This window comes from Rousettus aegyptiacus, unplaced genomic scaffold (assembly GCF_014176215.1).
Source record: "Rousettus aegyptiacus isolate mRouAeg1 unplaced genomic scaffold, mRouAeg1.p scaffold_m13_p_4, whole genome shotgun sequence".
Classification (NCBI taxonomy): domain Eukaryota; kingdom Metazoa; phylum Chordata; class Mammalia; order Chiroptera; family Pteropodidae; genus Rousettus; species Rousettus aegyptiacus.
In genome coordinates, this window is record NW_023416307.1 from 63595097 (window position 1) to 63607792 (window position 12696).

At 36.0% G+C, this 12696-nt stretch overlaps 1 protein-coding gene across 1 annotated transcript; it reads left to right on the plus strand.

Moving 5' to 3' along the window:
• The first annotated feature begins 2805 nt into the window (after positions 1–2805).
• On the plus strand, positions 2806–12443 carry DPPA2 (developmental pluripotency associated 2). The gene is made up of 7 exons (XM_016162445.2): positions 2806–2898; positions 4684–4831; positions 6186–6331; positions 6422–6505; positions 6900–7161; positions 8904–9099; positions 11007–12443. Exons 1-7 carry the CDS (start codon positions 2872–2874, stop codon positions 11113–11115), a joined length of 972 nt encoding a protein of 323 aa, XP_016017931.1. The 5' UTR covers positions 2806–2871; the 3' UTR covers positions 11116–12443.
• Positions 12444–12696: the final 253 nt, after the last annotated feature.

The following is a 12696-nucleotide window of genomic DNA, read 5'->3' on the forward strand; positions in this document are numbered from 1 at the left end:
TTAGAATGTCATAAACAATTTTCTTTTAAAAATATCTAGCCTAGTTGTTTTTTATAGCTTTACTTTCTTTTAGTAGCTGCTTTTGAGCTTTGAGTTTTATACTGAGCCCCAAACAAGTTGGTGTGACCTAATTTAGAGTAATTTGTTGCACCTAATTAAGAATCTTTTCTGAACCAGGCACCTATTGAGTGCCATGAGAATAAAGATGACTTTGAAAACTTAAGAGCAGCATAGTCTAGTAGGAAAGAATCACCTCAGTCTGTGGTCAGTATTTATACTATATTCTTTAGCAGTAGCTCAGAGAGGACATCTATTTAAAAGGGGGTTGGGTGGGTAAGGACGACAGGTGGAGGCTGATGCAATCTGGATAACTAGCATTGATTGAGTCTCTGTTCTGAGCTAGACACATTGCAAGTCTGTAGGTAGACCAAAGAAGACCCAAACATATCTAGCCACTGCCTTCTGGAGCCTGCTCTTGAATTGGAAGATGAAGTTAAATAATTAAACACACACACACACACACACACACACACACACACACAGAATTACACATTCAAACGGATTTTATGAAGCAAAAGAGTGAGAGAATAACAGGAGCAAACTCCTTTAGGAACACTCCAAGACATTGACATTTAGGTTTAAAGAACATGATAGAGGTGCTAATTATCATTATAATGGCAATGGTATTACAATATATCAATTGATCAAATTAACATGGTGTATACCTTAAATTCACATAATATTGTATGTCAAATGTACTTTAATTTGAAATATATATGTTTAAAAATTGAGCAGTCAGTCAGGTGAGTGAGGAGGGAGTAAAAGAGTTCTTGCAAAAAAAAAAAAAAAAAAGCCATCCCCGAATTTAACCAAACCACTTCATAGTAAATGCAGATGATAGAAGAATAGGCTAAAAAGAGGGGAAAAAAATGAAATTAGCAAAATCCAGTTAGAAAACTATAGGAGACTTATACAGCTTTTAAAAGCAGTAACAAGAACGACAACAAAAAATTGTAAGGAAAATAAAAGATTAAATATGTAGACCGTACCTAGCTTCTGATTCAGATTGTTAAACAAGAAAATGAGAGAAAATATGAGACAATTAGATACTTAAATACAGCTAGATATTTGAGCAGACCGAATAGTTTGATAATATTAAATAATTATTTTAAATTATTTTTAGATATGAAAAAGACATTGTAATTATACCTAGCAAAATTATCCCCAGCTTGTCCCCCAAATTTATAAATAAAATGATATAAAGTCTGATAGTTTCTTCAAAATAATCCAAGTAGGAAGAATAGGTGATGATTTAGATTAAAAGAGATTGGCTGGAAATCAAGAGTTGTTGAAGCTGGATGATGGATACATGAGGGTTTGTAATATTATTGTCAGCTTTGTACATGTTTGAACTTTCTCTTAATACAACATTTTCAAAAAGAATAAAAGAAAACTGAGAAAACAAATAAGATAATTATATTGTTATAAATATTAATAAAAAAATGGTAATAAAACTGTTTTCCCACTAGAATTCTTGTTTTAGCCTAAGGCACTGAGATCAGTCCAGGCTACTAGGTCAGCTCCTCCCTAAATTACTTGGAAAAAGCCCACCAGGTGGGGCCACTCCCAAGTAAGTAGCTGGAGAGCTTTCAAGGATGAATTTCCATGGGCCAATTCACTTTCTATCTCGGAAGGGAGGATCCAGTTTTCCAAACTTTACTTGCCTAACCCAAAACTATCTGGTCACACCCTGATTTAGCCAATGCCTCTAGACTTTAGGTAGTAAGAACTACCCTGAAGGCTTGTTTGTGGAAGCCCTGATTCCTTGGTCCCCTTCCAAGCATTATGAATGCATGGGGCGGAGTCTCATAATTTATTTTTCTAATCATTTCTTCAGTAAACAAACTAAGCCCTTGCAGATCACACTGTGAATATAGTACCTACACCACTAAATTAAACTGACCTGGACTCCCTGGGTTCGGAGACTAATGGATCAAACCATTTTTCTAGGGCAGAGGAAACCCCCTGTGAGACCGCGGGGTATCACTGCTGCCATATTATGTGTTAATATTTCTTTTAGTGGCTCTGGCTCCTTAGAGTAACATGAAAACATCTGCGACCTCTCTAGCCTCATCTCTTGTCACACCCTGCTTCTAACATTATGCTCCAGCAATTTCCATATGCTTGCAGTTTCTTCTGCATACAGTAGTCCATCACTTGCCTTAGTATTTTGGTTCCTGCTGCTCTTATTCTGAACAAACCCTTTCTTTCTATCCAGCCCACCCGTGTTACAAATTTAACATTTTTGTTTAGAACTAAATCCAAGAGAGATCATGTCAATCAACCCTTACAATTTAAATCTAATCTCCCAGTGCGTGACACACCCATGGGCATAAATCAGTTCTAAATACCTCTGTATCTCTTTTCTTTCTTCCATAATAATAACATCATTTAATCCATCATCACTATTGTCCCAGATATGTTTAAAAACTATTTTGTTTATTCAATTGTAACTCATCTGTAAGAGTTTTTACTTCCAGTTTTCTTCCAAGTCTCACCTTAAAGGAATAGAGATAAAAATCTCCTTTTTAATATAAATTAGGAGTGATATTAACTACCTAATAATTCAAAGCTCACCTAAAAGACAAGATAGGGCATAGAACTTTTAAAATTATCACACTGTCAGATAATGGGGGCAGGGGCGGTGCAGGGGAAGAGGAGAAAGAAAAGAACTCTTTTGAGAAACAGGAAGTAGAAGGAGACATTTGCTTATAAAAGGAGAAATCAGGCTAGAAATCCTCAGGTTAAAAGGAGTAAACGGCGGGTAACCTGAACAGTGCTGGCTTTGCCTTTCTCTGAGCGTTCCTGGAAATGGCAAATTCTGACAGCAGCAAAAAGGTGAGTTTAGCTCAAAGAGAATTAATTTCCCAACAGATTCACTTTTCAAAGCCTTTCTGGAGCTCACTTACCGGTTTCCCTTTTGCTACGAATCTTAATTTCTGGATAAAAGAAATCTCCATCTTGGAATCTCCTCCTCTTTGCGGTGGATTATTACTTTTCTTTCACGTGATTGTGGCTCCGTGCACATTTGGTGAGAGTAAAAAAGAGAAGTAAAGATTCTTTTTCCCAGTGCAAAGTAAGAGATTTATTTTGTAGAAAGACATGTTGTAGCTGGGCAAGATAAAAACGGTAAAGAAATGGAGAGCTAGGTTAAAAATAAAGTGGAAAAGGATAATGTGGATAAGGTCAGAAAGTGAAATGACCAATTAGTTTCTTTCCTCCAAATGTAAGAAGTAACCTACTCCCAGTGGCTTTGGTATCAAATGAGTTTCCAGACTAGGCTTGAGTAGTTTTGGACTGGAGAGAAAAAACTGAGGTTTCTTAGATATTTACAGGGAGTGCTGTCCCGGGCTAGTGGATTGAATTGGCCGATATTAAGTTCATGGTTATGGGCAAGCCATGTAGCTGCTTTGAGTCCCGACTTATCTCAAGTAATATTTTCCCAATAACATCAATGTTTTTTTGAAGCTGACTAGTGAATGTGTGTGAAAGTGTTTTGAAAAAGTGGTATACAAATGCAAAATCCCTATATGCAAGCTAGGAATTTGAGAGCAATGGGAAGCCATTAAGATGATTTAAATAGGGAAACGAGGTGGCTGCATCAGATCCCGCTTGGCTGCTGTGGGGGAAAAAAGTATTACAATGGGTCTGGAATGGAGTTTTTTCACCCTTGGATTGGAGAGGAAAAGCTAAGTTTGGCAATCTTCTCAAGCACGTTATTCAGTGGCATTGATCATTTCATTTCTGAGACTCAGTTCCCTAATTTTTAAAGTAGGAAAACTAATAAATTACTGCAAGTACACTATGGGTATTAAATGAGAGAAACACAGAAATCGGCTGGCACAGTGCATGTGTGCTGTACAAAACCAGTAAGTGTTAGTTCCTTCCTCTACCTATCCACTTAACCTTTCAGTCATTAGTTCATTAAATGAATTAGAATGCCCAATCTTTGCTGGGTACTGTGTCAGTTACTGTCATAGCAATGGTAGTAAAACAAATACATTCACTTCCCTCAGGTCATCGGCCTGAAATAAGGCCATTGGCCTGAAATAAGGCCATTGTGGCTGGAGCTCAGAAACCTCTCAAGCTGGAGTGGTAGGCAGGGTCAGGAATTTGTGGGCTACTCGAGGGAGTTTTACCTTTAACTCAACTAGCAATCATAAGCCACTGAAGTATTTTAAACAAGCAGGACAGCAATCTGAAGAAAGAGTAGAGTCAGAATAGATTTTGGAATAACACGAAACTTAAGGATAGCATGAACTGTGAATCATGTGATAGAAGATGGGAAGGCAGAAACATATTTCATACAGATTTAGGCAATAAATTTTAAGTATTTAGTGTTTTAGCTGATGAAAAGTAAGGCCATGAGGGAAACGATTTCCACACACCCAAGACCTACTCTTCCATTTTTTCTATCGCCCACTTGTAAATTTTTTTGTCCATTTCCTTATTGTTTCTCTTATCTAGTAAAGGGTCTCCTAATCAATATCAAGTTCAAGGAACTCTCGGTAAGTCTGCACTCCTTTCATTTTCTGTTTCTTATTCATTAGTAGTGATTAGAAAGTAAAAAGTTTAATCTGTAAGCATCAAATGAGAATCAGTGATGAATCCTTCCCTTTTCAGGATTTTTTTGAGAATCAATTAGATGAAGAAAGTGTGATTCTCACATTGGTTCCAGCTTACGAGGTACCTAATGAAGAACATCAAATGCAACCAAGCGTTTCTTCAGCCTCAGAAGCCAGTCTGAAGACTGATAGGACTGATGATAAAGGTATGAGGACAAGGAATGCTCAATTTGCTGCCCCTCCAGCTCTGGGAAACCAAGGAAAAGTATACATTTTCTTCTCTATCCTTTGACTACACTATGTCCAGCTTAAATCTCACCTCTGTTACCTGCGGTAAGAGTTTCTCAAACTCCCATACTTCTCATTTGCAAAGCACAATGTACTGCTTTGCTTATAAGACCAAAAACAAACAAACAAACAAAACAAGTGCAGAGTTTTAGGCAGAGCATAGCCTCATGGGGCAGCTAGATATCAGTTTAAATTTTCAATCCTTGAGGGGCTTCTCTTCATTTTTGTTAATTCGTACTTTATATACCTCTTATGAAGACTAATTTTCCCCACTTTGTAGAGATATAATTGACACATAACATTGTGTTATTTTAAAGTGTACAGTATGACAATCGGTACATGAGTATATTGCAAAATTACTACCAAAATAAAATTTAACACATGTCAACTCACACAGTTACTTTTTGCTTCCTGTAAAAACATTTAAGATTTATTCTCTTAGCAACTTTCAAGTATATGATATAGTATTGTTAGCTATAGCAACCATGCCGTACATTAGATCCCCAGAGTTTATTCATCTTATAACTGAAAATTTGTTACTAGAGATAAACATCTCCCCATTTCCCCCTGCCTCCAACCCCTGGCAACTACCAGTTTACTTTGTTTCTATGAGTTCTGCTTTTTAAGATTTCACATATAAATGAGTCATAAAGTATTTGGAAGACAAAATAATTTTGAAAAACGTCTAGTATTTTGCTTAGCGAGTAATTACTTGATCAAATATCTAACAGTTCTTTATGTCATGACCCTTTGTGTCCTCAGCGCTTCATATAAAGGCATTGAATAAGTATTTTCAGAATGATTTTATTTTCTGGGCCAATAACAAGGACTTCGAGATGAAATAGATAATGACAGGTTACAGCTAAACAAAATGAATTGAAACAAGGTACTGTAAAGAAAAAATGAGGCAGGCTGACAGAATGGAAGACCATTGTTGGTTGGGGTACATTTTGGAGGAGCAATCCAATATAATGTTCTATCCTGGTGATTGTTGAGGTCCATAAAAACAATAGATGCTGTAAGTAGTATAAAAACATAGAATTTTGAATTTTAAAATGTAGGTTTGAGTCCCAAGTTTGCCATTTTAATGGAGATGTGATCTTGCACAAGTCCTATAATTCTTGAATCTATTACCTTATTAATAATAAGAGGAAAACAATTTGATATGTATATGTGTAAATTGGGTTGTGAGAAATAAGTGAGAACTTTGTAAAATTATAAAGAATCTTACAAATTTTAAATTACTTGTACTTTGATTTTCTTCTTTCTCAGTTTATCTTCCTCAAATGCAAGAAAACTTCAAAACTTGCCCACAATCAATCCTTCCCTTGCCAACCATTTTGCCTTCAATTAATAAAGTGCGTTGGGACACATTGCGGAACTGGTGCCAACAATTCAATTTGAGTACGGACGGTAAGGTGAGTACCTTGGTGGGAATCTGTTGCTCAGAGCAAATATGATAAGCTTTGTCGACTTTTAATTTTTTTGCCCTTTATTAATTCCCCTAGAAAATAGATGTTTATCTGAGGCTCAAGGAACATGCTTACACTGAAGAAAGAGAAGTGAATGAGGTGTATGAAGACAGTATAAAGGTAAGTCAGAACTTAACCTTTATAGGTAAGTTGTTCCTCTTCTCCCAGTATCACTCTATATGTTGTACCTCTAAGGCAAGATTTCTCAGCTAATACTACTGAGATTTTGGGCCAATTAATTTCTTTTTGTTTTGGAGGCTGTTCTGTATATTTTAAGATGTTTAGCCAAGTAAATAATTTCTGTCTTCTACCTAGATGTCTCTCCCCACGCTTCACAGTTTTAATAATCAACAATTTCTCCCACTTGAGAACCACTGCTCTAAGGGAACTAATGTCTCTAAATGCTACCTACATTGACCTACCTGGGTCAATGTATAAAGAATGATACAATTGACACAGAAGTTATCTCAGCAGTAGCGCTTCACTGAATATTCATCATAAATATCATTTCTAGGATGTTCCTGAAACATCACAGGAAGCCACCTTGCAGTCAAGTTCAAAGAAATGCAAGATGGTAACCAAAAGAACAAGGAGTCAGAAAAGTTATAAGATGAGTGAGAGAGAGAAAGGGACCAATACAGTTGAAGTGATAACTTCAGCTCAAGAAGCCATGTTGGCAGCATGGGCAAGAATTGCTGCAAGAGCTGTTCAGCCTAAGACTGTGAATTCATGTTTCATTCCTACTTCTGCAGAGAACTTTCTGCTGCAAACCTCTGGTAAGATTAACCTTAAAGAATGAGTACCATTTCAGAGAAAGAAGGTTAACTTTTATTAATTCAATACTGAAAGGTAGTAAAAGGAAGAGTAAGTTAAAATATCTGTGGATTAGATACTAGGTCCTTAGAGGGCTTATCTTTTGATTGATAACCTAGTTTTGTCCAGATGGATCTGCTTTTTTTTAAAAATTCTTTAATGTCACTACATATTTGACCCTTTTAATCCCATCTACCTTTCTCCTCCCCTCTCCCCTAAGCCAGGTGATTTCTTACACTAAGCAGAAGTCCAAAGTGGGAAGAAAGCATTATCCAGTAAAGCGATCAGCCACTGCCTGAGATCTTTGCCTTTCTCACTTTCTCAAGGCACTTACAGAATCTGAATAAGAGTATGGATGATAGAATTGAACAACCTTGGTTTAAATCCTTGTCTTACAACTTCCTAAGTATGTAGCATTGGCAAGTTACTTAGCGTAAGGCCTGGTATATCCTGATTTATAAAATGAAGATTACAACTATTCTAATTCATAGAATGATTGTAAGACTCATGAGAAACAACTTGAATGGCACATTGAAAGTAGGCAATAATAATTAAAATGTTTGGGGCCCCTGTCTCTTTAAGAAATCTTGAGAATAACTTAGCCTCACCTTTCTCCATATCTTCCTCTCTCTTTGATATTTTTGATTTAATCTCCAGCAAACTCTATCTCAGGTCAGCAAAGTCACCTTCCTTTTTTGCTTGAGTTCTTTTCCTCTCTCCAGTGCATTCCCAAAAGTGTTCTGGATTCTCTTTATTCGGGGCTGATTTGTATGGCAAGGCATATTTTTCATTACACAAGGAAGGCAACCAAAAGGAAGACAGAAACTGAAATTGACCTACTATCTGCTCCCCAAGCTGTACTCCTTTCTGTGTAAATGAATGGGCACCTTTTGCTAATTTCCAAAAGCACTATCCAGTCACAAAGCTGTCTCTGAAGGCCTGCTTGCCCAAAGATAAAGCCTCTTTCTAATTTCCGTTAATACTCCATATGAGCTAGAAGCATCTCACACTTAACCATCCTTTTAGTTCCTCTTCATTTAGTTGTCATTAAACACCTACTGTGATTCAAGAGTGTGCCTAGTTACTGGGTATATAGAGCTAAACACATGTAATCTCTACTCTTGTTTTACAGTCTGGGGATATTTAAGCCCACAGAAACTGCTCCTTTCTCTCAATTTCAGATCTTTAGGACTTACCTTGTTTTCTCTCAAATATCTCATCACCTTAATTAGATTTTCCTTAGATTTTTAAGGAAAAATTCTTTTGCTTTTCTATATTTGAGACAGTCCAATGTAATAGTTACACAAATGGGCTGTAAATCAAAATATCTGGATCTATATCTTGGTTCTGGGAAAATTATAATATTTAACAACATAAGCTTCAGTTACCTCACTTATAAATAAGAAAAGTAAGTAGAAGGTAAATAGTAATGTTCTTAATAAATGTATAAATACAGGTAAACCGCTTTGCAATATCCTGGAGACAAAGCAAGCATTCCAAAACGTTCATTGTTATTATCCTTTATGCTACGTAATTTGTGAAATTAGATTACAGTACCTTTTGGTCTACATTTCTCATGCTTCTCATTCAGTTGATATATCAATAGACTGTAAGAGCAGAGTCAAGAGTGACTTGCTGAGAGATTGGATTGGGGTGTGGTTATGTGATCTCAGCTGTTTATTTTTGCTTCTCTTTCCCTCCCCAGGTGTCAGGTGGTGTGTGGTACATGGCAGACCTCTCTTGGCAGACATAAAGGGTTGGGTTCGGCTGCACTTCCATGCAGGTCAGCCCTGGGTGCCCGACACTCCCAAGAAGATGATCTCTCTCTTCCTTTTACCAGCTTGCACTTTCCCATACCCAGACCTAGAAGATAATATGTTATGCCCTGAATGTGTTAAGAGGTAGGTAACCCTTAATTATCTGTATGGCACAAAGAAAAGTAGATATCTAGATGGGTTTCTGAATAATTTAGTAGGAGAATGCAGAAGGCAAACATACTGTTTTCTTAATTTGCCATATATAGATCAGGCAGAAATAGGAAGGAAAAAGAACTTGGGAGTGGTTTAGAACTCAGATAAATGCAGTTGCTTCTTAACAGCCCTGGCAAAGTATCTGACAAGTTAGAATATTAATTATTTCAATTTTAGAAACCTATTTTAAGAAAAAAAGTTCTACAATATGTTGGATACTTAGTCTGTGATACAAAAATTAGTAAGACAAAATCCATATAGCATGCTGGAATGGAAATGAGTAAGATGCTGTGAAAATATGTGGGTAGCACCTATGTTAGGGTAACTTAGGTAACTTCAGTGCATGTACTTAGGAAGAGCTTACCAGTTGGAAAGTAATAATTTGGGTATTTTGGTAGTGGAGACAGCCCATACAAATACATGGAAATGAAAAAACATGACATACTTAGAAATTGCAAGTAGGTCAATATGACTGAAGCTTATATTTACAAGTCTGGGAAGGGGAAAAAGAGACCACTGAAGGTTTTATATCTGTATTAAAGGTCCCTTATTATCCCGTGGGTCATAATTTCTCAGTCACTTTTGAGACATAGACTCCTTTGAGAATATAATATATCTACATACCTTCTCATCTGGAAATTATACACCGGGCATATACATAAGCACTGCTTTAAATTTTATATAGACTATAGAATTCCTAAGGTTCATCCATGAGTATAAAATTCAGCTTTTGGTGATGGAATTGTTGGAGGTGACATCAGATAAATGTAGAGGGAAACTAAATTTTATTTTTTAAGGAAGTGAATTGAAATCTTATAATAGAAACTATGTTGGAAGGTAAGAGATTATTATAATAATCCTGGAAAGATAATTTATGACCTTGGCAAATAATTTAAATGTGAATGGGACAAATTTAAGAGATGTAAGACTAAAAAGAACAGGATATACTCTTATTAGACAGAGGTAAGGTAGAAGTCCAGTTCAGTGATATTACATGGAACATGCCTGACATGGGTATTGAGTGCCTAGAGCAGTATGAATTAAAGAGAAACATCTTTGGGAGTCATTGGCATTTGAATTATATATAAGAGAGAGTATGTAGGAGTTAGAAGGAACATAGGAAAGGACCCTAAGAAGAATCAGTATATCAATAGCAAGTGAGCAATGGAGACTAAAAAAAGTACAGGTAGAGGGAGATAAGTGAGGAAAGGAAACAATGAGCAGAGTTTCAAAGTAAATAATTGGCAGTGAGATGGCCATGTAAGGTTGTGATGAATGCAGTCCTGTTGCAAATGTCAGTTTAGGACAGAATTGGTGTCTTTTGAGAGTAGGTTGAAAGGATCAGTAGAAGCAGAAACGCGATACTGACAATTTGGAGTAGAGCTTGTGAAGGACTAAGACAGGAATTAATTGATGATTTCTACTACCTGAGCAGGAAGGAGGTAATAGCAGTTAGTGGAAATGGTAATGGGAGCTTGTGTCTTTCCTTCCTTCTTCCTTCCTTCCCCTCTTTTTATAAATGAATGTATAAATACAGGTAAACCGCTTTTTCTCATTTTTTTAAATGAGAAAATCATGAGCATATATGAACAGAAAGGGAATATGGGGGGAAGAGAAGGGATAGTATAATGATAAAGGAAGTGGAACCAATTGTATACAGAATATGAGGCCTGATATTAAATATTGTTTACTACATAAAACCCTTTTATTCACAGTTCTTAGGTAAGAATTCCAGAAGTGGATTTTTTTTTTTTAATCGGTCATTTTCAAGGGGTTGATAGGAATGGTTAATCTTATTCTGACAGTTTTTCAAACATTTTTTCTAACTTGTTTTATAGGAATAAGAGAATAATGGAAAGATTAATTACAATGAGGAAGAAGAAGCAACCTGCTTTGAACAAATCTGCATCTTTCCTTTTGGATGGGCCATGTCTTAATAAAGAATAAATGGTGCAGATCTCATAGATAAATTGACTTTTATCCCAATGATTTCTATGTTCTGTCCTGGCCAACCCCAGTGTTGCCTGATGCCTTGAGTACAGATGCGAATGTCTAGATTCTGTAACTGAGGTTTGCCAAAAAGTGACTGACACTACTGCTTCAGGTATTTAGTTAATATAGAATATAATTTGGTTTTGTTTTAATTAATATAGTTTTTTTTAGCAGTTTTAGGCTTTCAGGAAAAATTGAGCAGAAAGTAGAGCTCTCAAATACTGCTCCCATCCCTTAGTTTCCCCTACTATCAACATCTTGCCCCAGAGTTCTACATTGAACCTACATTGACCCATCATTACTGAAAGCCCATAGTTTACTCTTTGTGTTTTACATTCTATGGGTTTTAACAAATATATAATGACATATCCACTATTATAGTGTCATACAAAATAGTTTCACTCCCTTAAAAATTCTGTGCCCCACTGTTCAACACTACCTCCCCACGATCCCTGACCACTGATATTTTTTTCTGTGTCCATAGCTTTGCCTTTTCCAGAATGCCATATAATTGTCTTTTCAGATTGATTTCTTTCACAGTAATATGCATTTAGGATTTCTCTATGTCTTTTAATGGCTTGCTAGCTCACTTTTTAGTACTGAATATCTCATCATCTGGATGTTTCATAATTTGTTTATCTATTTACTTATTGAAGGCCATCTTGGTTGCTTCCAAGTTTTGGCAGTTACAAATTAGGCTGCTATAAACAGTTGTGTTCAGGTTTTTGTGGACATACTTTTTGAACTTCTTTGGGTGAATAACAAGGAGCATGATTTTTGGATCTTATGTTAAGAATGTTTAGTTCTGTAAGAAACCACCAAACTGTTTTCCAGTGTGGCTATACCATTCTGCATTCCTAACAGTGATGAATAAGAGTTTTTCTAGGTCCATATCCTCACCAGTGTAAACTGTTGTCAATGTTCTGAATTTTGGGCTTCTAATAGATATGTAGCGATATCTCATTGTTCTTTTAATTGACAATTCCCTAATGAGATATGATGAGGACAATCTTTTAATATGCTTATTTGTAATCTGTGTGTCTTTGGTGAGGTGTCTATTCTTTTCTTTTGCCTATTTATATTTTGATAAGTGATGTTTAAAGTGATTGATAGAGAGGATGAAGATATTTTTCATTGCCTTTATTTTTTTTTTTCATCTTCCCCTCTTTTCCTTCTCTGAGTTTAATTGAGCATTTTATGTGATATCCATTAATAGAATAAAATAAAACACATCTTGGTGCAGAAAAACATTTTAAAAAATCCAGCACTCTTTCATGATGAAAACATCAATAATCAAAGAATAGAAGGAGACAACCTCTACATGATAAATGTCATGTATGAAAAGTTTACAGTTAACATACTAAGAGGTAAAAGGCTGAAATTTTTTCACCTGAAGTCAGGAACAACACAAGGATGCCCATTTTCTCTACTTCTAAACAAGGTAGTACTAGAAGCCCTAAGCCAGAGAGGTTAGGCAAGAAAAAGAAATAAAGGTCATCTAAACAGAAAATGCAGAAGTAAAACTCTGGTTGATGT